Source organism: Sinohyriopsis cumingii, unplaced genomic scaffold, assembly GCF_028554795.1.
Source record: "Sinohyriopsis cumingii isolate HCF-2022 unplaced genomic scaffold, ASM2855479v2 utg000426l, whole genome shotgun sequence".
NCBI classification, from domain to species: Eukaryota; Metazoa; Mollusca; class Bivalvia; order Unionida; family Unionidae; genus Sinohyriopsis; species Sinohyriopsis cumingii.
In genome coordinates this window covers 7,385,635-7,403,370 of record NW_028315897.1, presented here as the reverse complement: position 1 = coordinate 7,403,370, position 17,736 = coordinate 7,385,635, and the positions used below count along the sequence as shown (strand labels likewise).

Below are 17,736 nucleotides of genomic sequence, written 5' to 3'. Positions count from 1 at the left end.
TGTGGCAGTATTTGCCATTTTAGAATATAGTGCTGAATATTATTTGTATTGTACAATGTTTAGGAGACGTTGCTAGTTAAATACAAAAACGTTTGTATACATTTAATATAACACAATGGAGATATATAAAAAAAATGCCAAAATCAGACGCAGTTGGAAACGGATATAAAAATATTCCCGTATATGTACTGGGCTAGATATCGTCACGAACTTGTCCACAATGATATCGTTTCGCATCACCAATATGTGATTCTATATCTCTGGCCGTGACGGTACCACATTAGATATTATACTTAATTTTACATATATCCACGTTGAATTGTTTTTCGGTTTCACGACATAATTGATTGTCTCTCGTACCATTATGAATGGATAGTGTATGTGCCAGGTGTGTTTCACAGAATCGTTTGATACTTCTGAGAAACGCCAAAGTATTCGCGATAAGTTGTACATCCGAATACGTCTGTCACTGACATCATATTACATAAGTGATTCGAGCTGTGTCAGTATCATATATCGATGTGATCGCGAGATGACAAGTTGAAGATTATTTTATCACGACGCTGAAGTAGGTGGTACTCTGTGATGCGGGCATGATGTTGAACATCTAAGTTAAATATGCCAACGTAGTTTCTGAGTAATGCTTAATCGCAACACGGCTAAGGCACTTAATATAAGTTAAAACCACGGCGGATATAAATGCAACGAAGCACCACCGCATGAATACTGCCACAGCTGTCAAGGAATATACAGCGGTGACTATAGAGATGCTTCGGCCTGTGATAATCATAACTATGAGGCCGCATATTACACAACCAACCACTGAGAACAAATGTTTGTATTGTCATCACGAAAACGTTTACGATAACACCGCAAAAGATCAGTAGCTATTTCTGGAACGATGAATGTAAATGACACAAGCGGTACAGTATCAGTACCAGTTTTAGTCCATGCGGAGTTGCTGCGAAGAGGCAATGTAGTCGCTGATATGTTGATGTTTAATGAGTTTCATGGGATATTGCTAGATATAATGATATTAAAGAAAGCAGAACATAGTGGATTCCGCTTCAAAGATTTATGACAATAGTCAATCATGTAGTTGTATTAGACGGGAGGGTAGATTTCCGTGGAAGAAATAGCTCAAGTCAGTGCACAAGTTAGATATTATCAGGTCGAATCATCTCTAGAACAAAGAAAACGTGACCTTGCAATTAGAAGACGGTGTTTCGATTGTCAGTACGTGGTTTACACAAATGTTTTTGGGTTTTGGGGGCTTTATTTATTTATTTTTGGCATTCTGGTTATGATCTATGAAGGCTACTGAATGAATCACTCATATATTTAGATGTGTAACTGAAATACATTTTGCTACTGTGCAATATAAGCGCCGGTGGAGGCGACTAGATACACAATCATGTATGTGCCTGGACAAACATAAAATAAACAGAGAACAAAAATGTGTTTACCCACGCACACCGCGCAGAATTATTAGCTCAATACGGCGAGAGATTATCATCTGCGGACCCAGTCCATTGGCGCTGTATCACTATAATCACGTGATAGAAAATCCTTATGTGAACAATAAACTGTATTTTTCGTGGGTGTATCAAACTTTCATTGACGCTTCAGAGCATGATTATGCAGAATATTTACATTCAAATGTGGACGTTTATGATAGATTGAATTTGCAATGGCTAGCGACGAATATGAGAATGGTCGATTATCATTAACTAAAAGCTCACCGCACTTGGACTTCTCAATGTGATCCCGTTCAAGTATATGTTTGGCGAAGTAATGCACATCGCTGGACGAATATTACGTGATAGAGTTCATGCTGAAGCAGCCAAAATCTTCGACGTTGAGTTAATATCGTAATGGCGTAAACTGTTTCCAGATAATCGTGTGAACGACATAGCCGCGGTTAATCAACTCGCGATTTTATCGCGTGTAAAAAACATTTTTATTGAGACTATACTGTTTCGAGTTTCGATCGAAGACAAAGTACATAATTCACGCCAGCAGTATATGATTACACGAGTAGAATGGTCAATCGCAGATGTATTTTATCATCCACATTGTTACCCGGATATTCAAAAGAATTATCATATATAACCTATCAATATAAAACTTGATCAAGTCGAGTCAGAAGTGAAGTAGGGATGCTAATGTCGATTGATTACATTTTTACGGAAGTTTGCTTAATGAATATTTCACACTTGTGATTTATATCAATTATTTGGACGAAAGCGACTCATCTCTGACCACGTTGACGTTGATTGGGTTCAACCAGTTTTAATTTTTATAGGAAATTATCCCAGTCAACGACATGGTGAATATATTGTTTTCTTGGTATCAACTTGTGTCTAGATGCTGGAGCAAAGTGATGTTTATTGGGCTAAAGTATTCAATTTATTTTTTAGGAAATGAGCCCAATTAAGATCCGTCCACATGTAATTTTTGAAAGTTTAGTTCAATAACAGGGCAGGGTGATATTTATTGGGCTGAAGAAGTCTTCGTGTTTATAGGACATTAGCCCAATCAAGATCAATTGACATGAAAAAAAAAGTTATTTTTTCCCGATCATCAATGTAGGCTCAGATAATGTTGCGCGAGGCTTCTACACGATTGATAACAATGATCTTTTTCGGAGAAACATCATTTATGTGCGATTTGATAGAATGCTAGCTTAAACAAATGGCGACTTGTAATCACTTGATCCATGAGCCCCCCCCCCCCCACGACAGATAGAAGGGTTAATATAGCTATGGAAGACTTATAACCAAATGTGAATGTATCAAATAAATTGCACAATGAGGTTATTTACTTGCAGAAATAGAATCAATATGTTTCTTACTGGTATCATGCAGTCTAAGTAGGCCAGTCTATAATATACAGTTATATGTATTATATGGTACCTAATTATGCAGTTCCTTATTTTCACTTCTTCTGCATAAAGAGAAAGAGAAAAGTTTAAAGATATGTCTGACACAACCTTTCCAGGTCAAACTGCAGCGTTGTGCTATAGTCGGGTAAAGTAGCCATATACGCTGTAATTACATCTTTCGCATAAGTTTGCATCGAATGTCTGAGACAAAATAAGCTACATCTGCTTCAACGTTTCTAATATAATATTTGTTATATTCTTCAGGAAGAAAAACAAATAAAAGAATGGGTAAGTATTAATTTATCTCCACTCAGTCAATAAAACATACGTTCTGTCTTTCACAAGGAACTTGTCCGATTATTAAGAAGCGTACACGCCTGAAAAGCAGATACGCACACAATTTAAGGCATTATTTATAAAGTTACCTTTTCATCATTTTCGCTAGTCAAAGTTCAGATGTGTTAACCCTATCTACACCTTGGCGGCTCGTACAGATATTTCTGCGCTTTGTCCTAGTGCCATCTATTTGATTTCATGAGTTGTGTCCCTTAGTATGCAATACCAATAACCAGTAGCTTGTAACAGCGGTGCATTGTACGTCGGCTAAAAATGGCGGAGGCAGATGATTTGAAAAGAATACTTTGTAAGTTTAATATCGAAAGTATGACTATAAGGCAGATATAATTAATTACATGTGCATATAAAGGAATGGATGTATTTGTACAAACACTAACCGGCAGTGGAACATTGCCTATTGATGAGTCCATTCTTCCTGTACGCTCCACTTGTCTCAATCGTATAGGAACAGCATTTAAATTTTAACAACCTGATTCGCTGCATCGAATGAAATGCATAGACCTGAATGACTTAAATATCTCAACGATCTGCCAAGTTGTAGATAGGACTAACACATCGGAACCTTGGCGTTTCATTGACATGCTCATTTTTATTTAGAATGCGATGCTAAGAATAGTTTTCATATAAGTTCATGTTTACGTTATGTTATGAATTCCACTTATCAATTACCTAAACACAAATCTGAATGCAGGTTAACAATACCGGTAACATCACATGACACACGTATTTGTGGTGGGGCATAATGACCATTGCTGAGTTAAGCTTTCTTACCAATTTAATAGAGCATTCAAAATACAGCTGTACCACATGTTATTTTATACAAAGAAATCACAGAGTTTCTATTCTTAAACGCAGATGATACTAGAATCACACATCTTATAAAGCTTTCTTTAACAATCTGATTCGTCGGAGATTTTACCAGTATAGAAATTAAGAATGCCGAATGTGTTTACATCGTACTTCTTTCATCAATAGATGGTAGTTTACCTGACTCTACCATGAGGACATGATTTATAGGCTATCTTCTATATCAACTCTCACATCTTTCCCAGTGTGGAAAGCAAATAATATGCACATATGTGACATTTAAGCAGCATTCTACAAGTGTATTAGTTAGCTCTCTCTCTTTCTCTCTCTCTTTGTATATATATATATATATATATATATATATATATATATATATATATATATATATATATATATATATATATATATATATATTGTAAGATTTGGGAAAGTCAAGTTAAATGTGTTGAATCAACAGATGCTATCTGCTAACATTTAATCATTTAATTCAACGGTTTCTTGTTGGTCTTTTGATTATTTTCATTCAATATTGCAGGTAATGTTAGATTGAAATAACATCAACACTATTAATTTCATACTGTACAAAGACATATTTAAACAGACTTGGTTATTCTCTTCAAAACAAATCAGAACGATGGAATATACGTACTCAGGTATAATATGTACTCCCTGAAGCATTTTAGTTTTACGGCTGCAGGAGGTTTGCCATTAACCTGCACTTATGGTGAATGCAATTTTAATGTCATTACTTTAAGACAATATGAAGTGTATGCATGTACGAGAGAGAGAGAGAGAGAGAGAGAGAGAGAGAGAGAGAGAGAGAGAGAAAGACATGCATATAGACAGACCGACAGTTAACTTTTGCAACCTAGTATTGCAACTGAAAGTAAATTAACTGAATTTTCAGTTGCAATTTATCAGAAAATGATTTTATAAAATAAGCATTACATAACCAATAGGTAGATGTTGTCCAATTTTCATATAATTGATAATGTCTATGATTATTAGAAAATACTTTAGGTCGTTTTGTAAGGAACCTATGAAGAAATAAGTTAAATGTGTCGAAAGAAGCCATTTTCCGATGCTTGATGAATGTATTGACCACATTTTTGAATTGCAATTTAGGACCTTAGTGCACAGGTTTTGCAAATTACCTTTTCAACGAATAAAAGAGACAATATTAACAATATTAGTCTCATAGCAGCAAAAATCATACGAGTGTTTCTTATAACGTTACTGACATTCTTTACGACTTGTACTATAGTTTATACTAATTTATTATGGTAATGATATTAATAGTCACCTCACAATAGACGTTATGCCTTGCATGGCTAGCAAATTATATTTGGCATATTTCCATTTAACCTAAACGTTTAGAATTAGGTTACGTATGTAACAAACACGCATATTTGATATGTTTCAGTTCATTCAGTATGCAACTAATTTTATCAAACTTCTAAGTTGTAATCATACAAAACACTTTTGCTAAGGAAAGCAATTTGGACTGGTGGAGAAACTTACTGAATCAATTGTTTCGAATGGCTTTACTAATCCAAGATATTGCATGTTCCTGTCGTGTTTAGTCTAATGGGATGGAAGCAAGAGTTAAGGCCCTTGAGGAAGAACTTTCCAATACAAGAAAACAATATGAGGAAACTAAAGCTGATGTATGTCGGTATTTGAAACTTTCCTGTTTTCCGCTATTCTCCATTCTCTGAAATTTTGGAACCTTTGTTTCATAAAACATTGTTTTTACTATGAACATAAATGTTCGAATAAAAATGTGATACACAAACACGTAGCATAATTGAGTAACTGTTTATATAAATCATCCTTGATAAATATATGTAATTTTCTGCAGCCTTTATTTCAGATAATTAAATGCAAAATAATATTGATTGGGATAGAATCGATGCTTATATTAAATCTTGTGTATCATTTATGTGTCTACTTAATTTAAGAAAATGTAAAAACGTGGTTACTGACCAACTGAATATTACCATGTACTGTCGGTGCTAAATGCCATACAAAGTTTGAATTAATACTGAAATCCACAAAATAGACAAGACAACGTGTTTGACAAAAATAAAGAAGTGTTTAAAAAATAAATTTGCATTTGCATACGGAAAGAGTCTTTTGTGTGATCATACATAAATTATTTAAATTATCATTTGTCACAAATTGTAGTTTTGTAAACTTAATTCGGATTTATAGTTAAGCAGTGTTGTATTGCTGCATACATCTGTATGAGTTGTATTATCTGACAATAATAATTCTGTACAATCGCTCTCTAAATTTAATACCAAACTGTGGCTGAAACATAACATTACTCATTACCTATACCAACTGTAGGCCAATACAAAAGGCTTGAAGCTGACGCAGGCAGAAAAGGAGATACAGGCCCTCCGTAATCAGATTGCTGATTATGTTGCTCAGGTAACATTACTCGTGGCATGCGGCGGGTTGTATTTGTGATGAAATAATAACGATACACCTTTTTGTGCCAATAATAATTTTGTTCAATGTATCTTTGGGTAACTGTCAGGTCTCACAAGTTGAAACATGTATTGATACTAGCAACGATTTATATGCTGTCATTGTAGCAGGACAGGCCACATTTTGGTTAAAAGTTGTCGATCGGAAACATTCAGGTTGCAAAGTGTTGACACTGGCAATCATTTGTATCATGCTAATATGGCACTAACAATCATTTTGGGTCAAAATGTTCATGAACGAAAATGCTTAGACAGTGTAATTTATTTGCATATATATGTGCATGTGATTGCATCAGAACCAGTGCATTACTACAAATATTTTGAAGACTATACTTTGCATTTGAGAAGTTCACAGAAGTTCGAGATTGTGTATCCACCACTGGTAGTGAGAATCAACATCTGAAAATGGGACTGAAGAGAGGAGTAAATACAAAAGAGCCTAAGGGTGTTATTCTTTGCATACATTTTGTTTCGTTTGATGTAAAATACCAATTTGATAATTATGCCAATGATCACTGCCCCTTCTTCCTTGTGGTTCTTAGCTGCATCTTTTAATGTCATGTGAGTTTTTGTTCACACTTTGATTTGAGATCTTCAATATCTTGTCCTGTTATCTTTGATGTTCTTTTCAGTTTTTAAACCATTTTGAGTAGAGAATGAAAGATGCCAGTCAAGTGGCACTTAAAATCGTTATTATATGATATGCATGATGATGTAGTCTCAAGTATGTGCCTCAGGTTCCGAAATACAATTAATATGTTAACCAGAACCTTTGTGTTTTGCTCAACAAAGGGAGTTTTGTAAGATTTGAAAAAGGAACGATAAATGTGTTTAATCAATTGATGTTCTCTGCTAACATTTAATGTCAATAGTTTCTTGTTGGTCTTTTGATTGTTTTCATTCACTATTGCAGGTAATGTTTGATTAAAATAGTAGCAACACTATTAAGTTCTTACTGTACAAGGGCATCAGGAAACAAACTTGGTTATTCTCTTCAAAACAAATCAAAAGGATGGAAAATCCGTACTAAGGTGTAATAAGAACTCCATGAAGCACTTTAGTTTTACGGCTGCAGAAGGTTTTCCATTGTTTCGTAGAAGTCGCTGTATATTTGATCTGTAACCTGCATATCTGATGACTTCAGTTTTAATGTCCTTAGTTTAAGGCAACATGAAATGTATGCATGCATAAGAGAGATAAAAGGACATACATACAGACAGACAGACAGTGAACTTGTGTAACCAACTGTAATTAAATTAACTGCATTTTCAGTCGCAATTTATCGAAAAATGATTTTGTAAAATTAACATTCCATGACAAATAGGTAACTATTTTCCCTATTTCATATAATTGATAATGTCTATGATTATTATAAAATATTAGTCACGTTCTGTGAAGAGCGTATGACGAAATAAATTAACTGTGTCAAAAGATGACTTTCTTCGATTATTGATCAATGTGTTTACCATATTTTTGTGATGCAGTTCGTGATCTTAGTGCATAAGTCTTACACATTACCTTTTCAACGAACAAAAAACACAGTGTTAACAACATTATTCTCATATCAGCAACAGTCATACTAGTTTATCTGATAGACCAAAGTTTTATTTATATTCTTTACGATTTGTACTATGTTTTGTATTATTGTGTGATGGTAACAACGTTAATAGTCACTTCACAATAGACCTTATGTCTTTCTTGCCTAGCAAAGTATATTTTGCATATCTCAATTTAAGCCAAACGTGCAGAATTAGGTTATGCATCTAAGAAACGTGTATATTTGATACTTTTCAGTTCATTAAGGATGCATTTATGTTTGTCAATCTTCTAAATTGTAATCATACCAAAACACTTTGCTAAGGAAAGAAATTTAGACTGATAGAGAAACGTACTGAATCAGTTGTTTCGAATGGCTTTACTAATCCAACATATTGCATGTTCATGTTGTGTTTAGTCTAGTGGGATGAAATCAACAGTTAAGGACCTTGAGGAAGAACTTACCAAAACAAGAAAACAATATGAGGACACCAAAGCTGATGTATGTTGGTATTTGAAACTTTCCTGTTTTCCCCTATCCTCCTTTCTCTGAAATGTTGGAACCATTGTTTCATAAACAATTGTCTTTACTATGAACATAAATGTTCAAATAAAAGTATGATAAACAAACAAGTAGCATAACTGAGTAACTGTTTATAGAAATTATCCTTGATGAATATATGTAATTTTCTCCAGCCTTTGTTTCAGATAATTGAATACAAAATAATATTGATAGGATATAATCGCTGCTTATATTAAATCTTGTGTATCATTTATGTGTCTACTTATTTCAACAAATATGCAAACACGTGGTTTCTGACCACCTGATTATTACCATGTACTATCAGCGCTAATGCCAAACAAAGTTTGAATTAATACTGGAATCCACAAATATACAAGACAACGTGTTTGACAATAATCAATAAGTGTTTAAAAAATACATTTTCATTCGCATACGGAAATATACCTTTTTGTGATCATACATAAATTATTTATCATTTGTCACAAATTGTAGTTTGGTAAACTTAATTCGGATTTATTTTTAAGCTGTATTGTATAGCCGCATACATCTGTATGAGTTGTATTATCTGACAATAATAATTCTGTACAATCGTTCTCTAATTTGATACAAAACTGTGGCTGAAACATAACATAACTCATTACCTTTACAAACTATAGGCTAATACAAAAGGCTTGAAGCTGACGCAGGCGGCGAAGGAGATACAGGCCCTCCGTAACCAGATTGCTCCTTACGTTGCTCAGGTAACATTACTCGTGGCATGCGGTGGGTTGTACTTGTGCTGTACAAATAACGATACACCGTTTTGTGCCAATATTATTTTTGTTCACTGTATCCTGGGGTAAATGTAAGGTCTTACAAGCTGAAACATGTATTGATACTAGCAACGATTTATATGCTGTCATTGTAGCAGGACAGGCCACTTCTTTTTTAAAAGTTTTCGATCGGACACATTCAGGTTGCAAAGTGTAGACACTGGCAATCATTTGTATCACGCTAATGTAGCACTAACAGCCATTTTGGGTCAGAATGTTCATAAATGAAAATGCTTAGACAGTGTAATTTATTTGTATAGACATGTTCGTTTGATTGCATCAGTGTTTGTATACATGGTGTTACAGAACCAGTGCACTACTACAAATATTTTGAAGACTATCCTTTGCTTTTGAGAAGTTCACAGAAGTCTGAGAATGTGTATCCACCACTGGTAGTGAGATCCAGCTTTTGGAGATGTGACTGAAGATAGGATTAAGTATAAAAGAGCCTAAAAGTGTCATTCTTTGCATACATTTGGTTCGCTTGATGTAAAATACCAATTTGATAATTATGCCAAAGATCATAGCCCCAAACTTTCTTCCTTGTAGTCATTAACTGCATAAGTTAATGCAATGTGAGTTTTTGTTAACACTATGATTAGAGAGCTTCAATATGTTGGCCTGTTCCTTTTTTTCTGTTTTGCTTTTTGCTAAACATGTTTGGGTAGAGAATGAAATATGCAATTGCACTGACAATAAAAACGGTTATTATAAGATATGCATGAAGCTGTATTCTCAAGTATGTGCCACATATTCAGAAATACCATTAATGACTGTCCTGTCATAATGCTTTGTGTTTTCCTCAACAAAGGAATTTTTGGCAAGATTGTAGCAAGAAATGTTAAATACTTTGAATTAATATATGCTTTTTGCTAACTTTTAATGTAAAAGGTACATGTTGGTATTTTGATTCGTCTCATTCAACATTGCATGGAATATTTGATTGAAATAATATCTACACAATTCATATCAGACTCTACAATACTATGATGAAACAAGCTTAGTTATTCTCTTCAAACAAATCTGATGGAAAATCAGTACTCAGCTATACTATGAACTCCATGAATTTGTTCAGTATTACAGCTGCAGGAGGATTGCCGTTGTTTCGTATAAGTCGCTGCATTTATCACACGTAACCTGCATTTCCTGTGAATGCATTTTTAGTGTCCTTAGTTCTCTCTAACTTAAAACAACATGAAGTGTATGAATGTATGAGAGACAGAGAGAGACAGAAAGACAGAAAGACAGACAGTGAACTTGTACAACCTAATATTGCAACTGTAAGCACATTCACTGCATTTGCAGCCACAATTTATCGGAAAATGATTTTATAAAACGAACATTGTATAAAAAATAGGAAACGTTTGTCTCAATTTTCATATAATTGATAATGTCTATGATTATAAGAAAATATTTTGGCACGTGCTGTGAAGAACATAAGAAGAAATAAGTTAACTCTGTCGAAAGATGACATCCTCTATGCTTGATCAATATGTTGACCATATATTTGAGATGCAGTTCAGGATCTTAGTGCATAGGGTAGCACATTACCTTTTCATCTAATAAAGTATACGGTATGGACAATATTGATACAATTTACAGGTATTTTTCATATATGAAGATTGTATTAATTCTTTTAATACATCGTTTTATTTTTTATAATCTGGCTCTGATCTGTGTAATTATTTCCTGGTTTTTTTTTTCCTCATGATTCTGGAAGAGACAAACAGTGGATATTTTAATTGATTTTGTATTAGTTGTTGAAGAAAAGATTACTGCATGCTAACAAAAAATGTAAAAGTTCTCGTGCATCCATATTTGTTTGATTTAATATCCTTCTTAATAAATATAGTGTACACACATTTAGTTAGTACAAACATAAATAAATAATCTGAGGAATGTACACTTGTATAAAAAAACCATAGAAATCACAGTTATTATCAACAGTGGTATATGCCAGTGTGATATTACCTGCAGATAAAGGGCGGAAATTCATTTTGTCATATTGTGCCTGGATAAAGCCATCATGATACATCACTGTGATAAATAAATTTCATTAAAGCTTTGAGTATTGAATTAATTTCGACTTTGAAGACTGATGTAATAGCTTTAAAACTGATGAAAGTTTAACAGTGATAACTAGCTGAAAGGCCGGTCTTTCCATTGAATCCGTAAACTATTTGCATATGAAATGCAATATAGATTTTATTTGATAATTGGTTCTTAAGATTGCCCTAAATCAATAGACTTGTTGATTAGTCAGTTTAATAGAAGCCATATGATATGCATCCAGATTCTCTAGCAGAGCATGTTGTGTGATCTTCACACTGTTTATAATTTAATTGAACATTATTGATCCTGATTCAATTTTCTAGCAGAACTTGGTCTACGCTAACTCTAGTTCGGCATGCATTTAAACTTTTAGTACCTACCATACTTGTTTGATCAGAAGGTGAGACCAATTGCAAAACCAGGTCTGCCAGCACATAATGTGATAGCTGATCTTGATGTGTGCTATTTGTTATGAGTCATCATTGAAGCAAACAGCATAGATCCTAATCACTATGCAGAATCAGAATTTGTATTGTTTGCTGTTGCACTCCACTTGTATGGAGGTAGAATATGGTGCCCAATGGATTAAAACTGATTGATCTGACATGTATCCATGCTCAGTCTATGTTATCACATTGCACACACAGGCAAAAAGAAATAGTAAAATATGTCATCTTTAAGTAAACAAATACAAGTGTATGTATCCCATACATTTGCTTTATGATTCTTTAATGTGTATATTAATCACAAACTGTTCCATGAATCCTTTGCACCTTTTTAACACGAAGCTTTCAGTTCATTTCTAGTAGAGGTTTTCTTATTTAGAATTAAATATCCATAGCACCGCTTCGTATCACAACAGGTCATTCACAATAGCTCATTCACAATAGGTCATTCACAATAGATCATTCAAATACTTTAGTTAAGCGTTTAATGAGATAATGTTAAGTGTCTGCCAAATAACGCCTGACAAGATTGTACTACAGTTCTAAATTTGATAAAAAGAAAAATTGACGATGCAACTTGGTATTAAAGTGCGAGTCAATACTCGAAGGTGCAGATTATATTTCTAGTTTCCTTACCGTTACTGAAGTAACGAATAGTGTATCGACATTATTGATTGAATCAGATACATATCAAAGCTTCCAAAGGCTTCAAAGCCCTTTTATTTGACCAACTACAATCCCACGAAGTCGTCCACAGGCATCATTTATCTCGACGCGAACAAACTCTATAATTGGGCCATGTCACAAACCCTTCCCATAGGCGGATTTCACTTGATCACCCGAGAACAGTCCCTTTAAGAAAATCGAGAAGGATTCGCCAATCAAGTAGGCTATTTCGTCTAGGTCGATCTCGTTTATCTAGGCCATCTCTACGCTGCTCACCACGATTATCCATTCTGCACTGAACGATTTCTTATCGATAACGAAATGCTGTCTCGGGAACAGTGCGATAAAAAATAGTTCAGTCTGGGAGACAACAAGGTGAAAAAAAAAACGTGTGCCCATTCTCGTGGATAAAAACATGTACATTTTGCATCATCGTCTTCTCTAAAAAGCTATCCAGAACCGACTATTGCTCCATAAAATTCATCGCAATCTCAAGTTTCAACAGTCCCCGTAGATGAAAACCTACATCAACCTATACACGAAACAACGGGTAAAACCACCACAGACTTCTGTAAAACGTTTATTCAAACTTATGAACAACAGCGTCTTCAGAAAAACAAAAAAAAAAAAACAAAAAAAAAACATGAGAAACACTCGACGTCGGCAAACGAATTGTTAACAGCCTATGATGCCATTCTCCACATCAAAATCTTTGATGAAGATATCGTCACCATCGAATGCAGAAACAAAACAATCCCGAGCTCGATAATCTTATCTACGTCGGCGCGACCATTCTCGATCTCTCCAAAATACTCATGCACAAGTTTTTTGTGTGATTTTATCAAAAACAAATATGGAGATCGGGCTACTTAGCTCATGACTGATACAGACTTGCACGTGCAAAAAATTCACACCGAAGATTTGTAGCAAGACATGTTCGACCACCAATAACTTGTCGATCTCAGCGACTATCCCACACATAGATCTTTCCTCTGCAACAATAACAAAAAAGTCCGAGGAAAGTTCAAAAAGTGTTGAGGTTATCGAACTTCAATCCAAAATGTACCGCATCGGTCTTGGCGATGGCACCTTAAATAAAAAAGCTAACGGTGTAAAATAAAATGTCGTCGTTAAAATCGCTAGGATCGATCACTACAGACAAGCAATACATAGTAGTTATCTACACTATTGCACCATGAGGACATTCAAATCCCATCGACATCACATCTTTACGCACTCATTACCATAAAAGGATTTTGCCCATTTGATTATAACCGATACACCACCGATGGCATTCGCCGATTCGCCATCGGACACATACATGCACATAACAAACGATAACATATTTAATATGCACACTGACACAGAAAACACACTCTCACGCACAAAATAAACAAACAACTGGGCCAGAAACCCCGACACCCTAGCTGTATTTATCAAGAGGGCATCGCTCAATTTTTGCACGGAGGAAAAAGTGAGCCAGGACCTCCATGAAACTACTGCTGCAGCTTTTTACGTTTACAAGTGTAAATACGTTCTCAGTCTCTAAGTGTACACAGTGAGCTTTACCGGCAACATAATTATCGTACTCGTTTCAAAAAGTGCATGATATGCTATGATACTTATTGATTATTCGGTACTTACCATTCCAAGCTTTATGGAGATGTTGACAGAAAATTTTACCCAGATACATAATGTGACTCGGCGTGTTGATATTGGTCAATACTAAAAGAAGGGAATGTAGTTAAGCAACCTGTTTCAGAGTCTCAACTTTAAGTATTTAAATGCACCCAACATTTGGACGATAGCTTATCGTTAATATAACACGAGATATTTGTGTTGTGTTCAAGACAACGAGGTTGTTAGTTCAACGTTATGGCCTCAACAACAAAAATATATTTGTACCTTATGTACGTGTCCAGATTGCATTGTTTGAAAGTACAAACACAACGTTTAAATTAATGTTATTTACTGTATACACAATGATTAGACGAGGTGTTGCAATTTTCTCAACTATTTCTTAGGCATAACTACAACTTTGTGGATGATTTATTTTGTTTCCAGTATCCTACGTTCTATTGAATATGTTTTTGGATTTTATAGCGAAATGTCAACGCAACTATGCAGCATCATTTATATATTTTGTGTCGTGTTCTGTATGGTCAAGTCAATGGATCAAAGGTGCAGCCCACACAAGATACGGCTTGTGCACTGTTTTCGTTGCTGCTAGACCAATTAAAATATAGGGACATTTCATAAGCAGCAATGAGTTTATCTCTTGCAGTAACAATTTTCCAATGAAAGTGTCGAGTTAGTGTAAAGCGTTAATACTTTAAACTATAAGTGATTACTCTGAAGTATTTTCAATGAGACATTAAAACACACTGGGACATAGACTACTCCAATATTGACCCATTTGTCTAATTCTGTGTTTTAATCTGGCAGGCATGCGTGGGTAAAAATTATCATTTGTCAATAAATAAAGAACTGTATTAAATGATCTCAACACATATCAAGGCGTTCTACACATCGGTGTGCTATATAAGAACGTCAGCGCTAGTTTGAATAAAAAGACACTGCATGGCCAAGTGAAAGGGAGCTAACCTATGAAGCTCAAAATTTGTTTCCGACAGGGTAATTTCCCATATTAACATGCTTAGTCTTCAAACATTGGTCTATAAATAGTTAAGCAGACCTGTTTTCAGATTATTTTGTCTTCTACTGATTTTTTTCAAGCCATTTGATTCGATTAATCTCACTCATACGCGTTATTAATGTTTAGATAAGTAGGATATCGAAGACAGTTCTTCGTGGTATAGAATCAATATATAATAATAATTTTTGTGTACGTGTCTACGTTAGTCAGCATAGCATTATATACAATGTATCTTTCTAATATAAAAAACATAAACGATTGCATTCTAAGTCATTTAACGTTGAATCTATGAATTATACGATTACCATATATATATATATATATATATATATATATATATATATATATATATATATATATATATATATATATAGACAATTTAGTATACTGACTTATGGTGATATTGCTAAGTTTGCAGATACTGTCATAGATCTAGGAATTCAAGTAATGGAGAAACAAGTTTCAAGATTAATATTGATTCAACTTAAAGTAATGCTAGTATAAACGGAGGTATTCTGAAAAATTATCTCTCCTATATATGCCATAGAACAAAATATGTGTGGTTATGAATATTAAAACCATAATGAAAATTTGCACAACAGATTTTGTACCAGTTATTCGAAATGGCCAAACAACAGGTTCTTTATCGGCGTGCTCTATCTTTAAAGGTGGCCGATATCATGTTTATATTCCAGACTACAAATTGTTTTAGAAACCTGATAAATTGGACCAGAATGACCTATTATGCATACTCAGCATAATGTTGCAAACTATGTAATAAAATCAACACGAACATTAAACCAATATTTAGTGCCAATCCTGATCCACTATCCCCATACTATTCACCAAAGGATACTTTATGATCTTCGTTCAACCACTGCAATCTTGTATATCAACACCACATGTGTTTCTGTGGCCAGCGTGCCAAAAGAAACGTCGAGAGTTCGAAATTTGTGACATACGTATTTTTTATTTATATTGTAATTTTACTTCCTTTTCAATTTTTATGTTCAAACATTCTTTTAAAGTCGCAGATCCCATTTTGTTGTTATCGTCTTTTACTTTTCTTTTATTTTTATGTTGAAACTTTCTTTTTAACTCGCGCATTGAAGTTTTTAAAGTTGTCATTTTTTCAAAACTTTGTATTTGTATGCTGGAACTTTGTATTATGATTCGTCTGCCAAGCAAGAGTTCACGAGTTCGAAATTACCGGAATCCCAATCTTGTTATAATTTTATTTTATTTGTTATATTGTTATGTTGAAACTTTCTTTGAAACCCTGTCTTCCCAATTTTTTGGTTTATTTTTACTTTGGTATTTTTACGTTGAAACATTATTTTATAATAAAGTCTGCCAAGCAAGACGTGACGAGTTAAAAAATTGCGGCATTCCATTTTTTATATTGAAACTTTCTTTTATGACTAACTTCTGCCAAGCATAATGTCCCGATTTTGAAACTCGCGGCATCCCAATTTGCTATCTTTTAACTTTTATTGTATTTTATATTGAAACATTCTTTTCAACACGCTCATCTTTTTATTTTTTTTTTACTTTTTTCATTTTTATGTAGAAACTATTTATCGTGACTCTCTCTTGCCAAAGAAGAATTGGTGAGTTCGAAACTCGTGGAACCCATTTGTTTTGGTTTACTTTCTTGTGTTTCAACTTCCTTTTTAAAGTCGCTCATCCCAATGCTGTATTGCGCTTTTTTAAAAGTTATATGTTTATGTTGTAACGTTCGCAAGAAGTCGCGTGTCCGAAACTCGCGGCATCCCATTTTTTATATTGAAACTATCTTTTATGAATAACGTCTGCCAAGCAAGAGGTCGAGAGATCGAAACTTGCGGCATCCCAATTTCTTTTTTTTATGTTATACTTTTTGATTTTCATGTTGAAACGTTCTTTTAATCTGGCGCATCCCAATATTGTATAACCGTTTTTTTTTCTTGTAACCAGCAGTTCACTGTACAATTTATCCAAAGATGATGAAGTACTAAATGGCAGAAAACTTAACAGATTGTTAATCTATATCTCTTCAGAATATTGACAGGACAAGAAAGTTAAAATTCAGAGATTTATATAAGACGCAATCCTTACAGTAAATCAGTTCCAACGAAAACTTTCATGGATTACTTTCTTAAATGTAAGGACCTGCACTGTGTGGCTTACACTGTATTTTCATTTGCGGATATGTGTATGCGGTATATTCCCTCTTTTGAGAGCAATTAAGTGGAATTTATATCAGCTTGAATAATATCAGATTCATTATATTCTTTCTGGAAGAAAGAGAGACAAAAAATAGTAAAAGTATAGCCACTTTCAGTAAAAAAAGTACAAATGCATTATATGAAGTTATTATATGATTTCTAAGACGAATAGAGTTATGAAAACCAATTATTCGCCAAATTTATTGCTTCGAGGGAAAAGGAAGTAGCATCCTTCTTTCTGTAAACACGTAGAAACGGACACATTTATGGACTAATGAATCATAGCGTTTATTTT

The 17,736-nt window shown here is 34.1% G+C and overlaps 1 protein-coding gene across 2 annotated transcripts in view; it reads left to right on the top strand.

The window, feature by feature from the left end:
* The window catches only part of LOC149774132 (E3 ubiquitin-protein ligase TRIM45-like), a 60,165-nt gene that overhangs the window by 15,725 nt on the left and 26,704 nt on the right, over nucleotides 1–17,736 (top strand). For both annotated transcript variants that reach the window (XR_016416961.1, XM_089945713.1), the window contains exons 6-10: nucleotides 3,149–3,172; nucleotides 5,632–5,715; nucleotides 6,401–6,484; nucleotides 8,498–8,581; nucleotides 9,259–9,342. Coding sequence is in view for 1 of the 2 variants with exons in the window: in XM_089945713.1 (XP_089801839.1) it covers nucleotides 3,149–3,172; nucleotides 5,632–5,715; nucleotides 6,401–6,484; nucleotides 8,498–8,581; nucleotides 9,259–9,342 (360 nt within the window). In the remaining variant the exon portion in view is untranslated. The remainder of the gene's footprint in view (nucleotides 1–3,148; nucleotides 3,173–5,631; nucleotides 5,716–6,400; nucleotides 6,485–8,497; nucleotides 8,582–9,258; nucleotides 9,343–17,736) is intronic.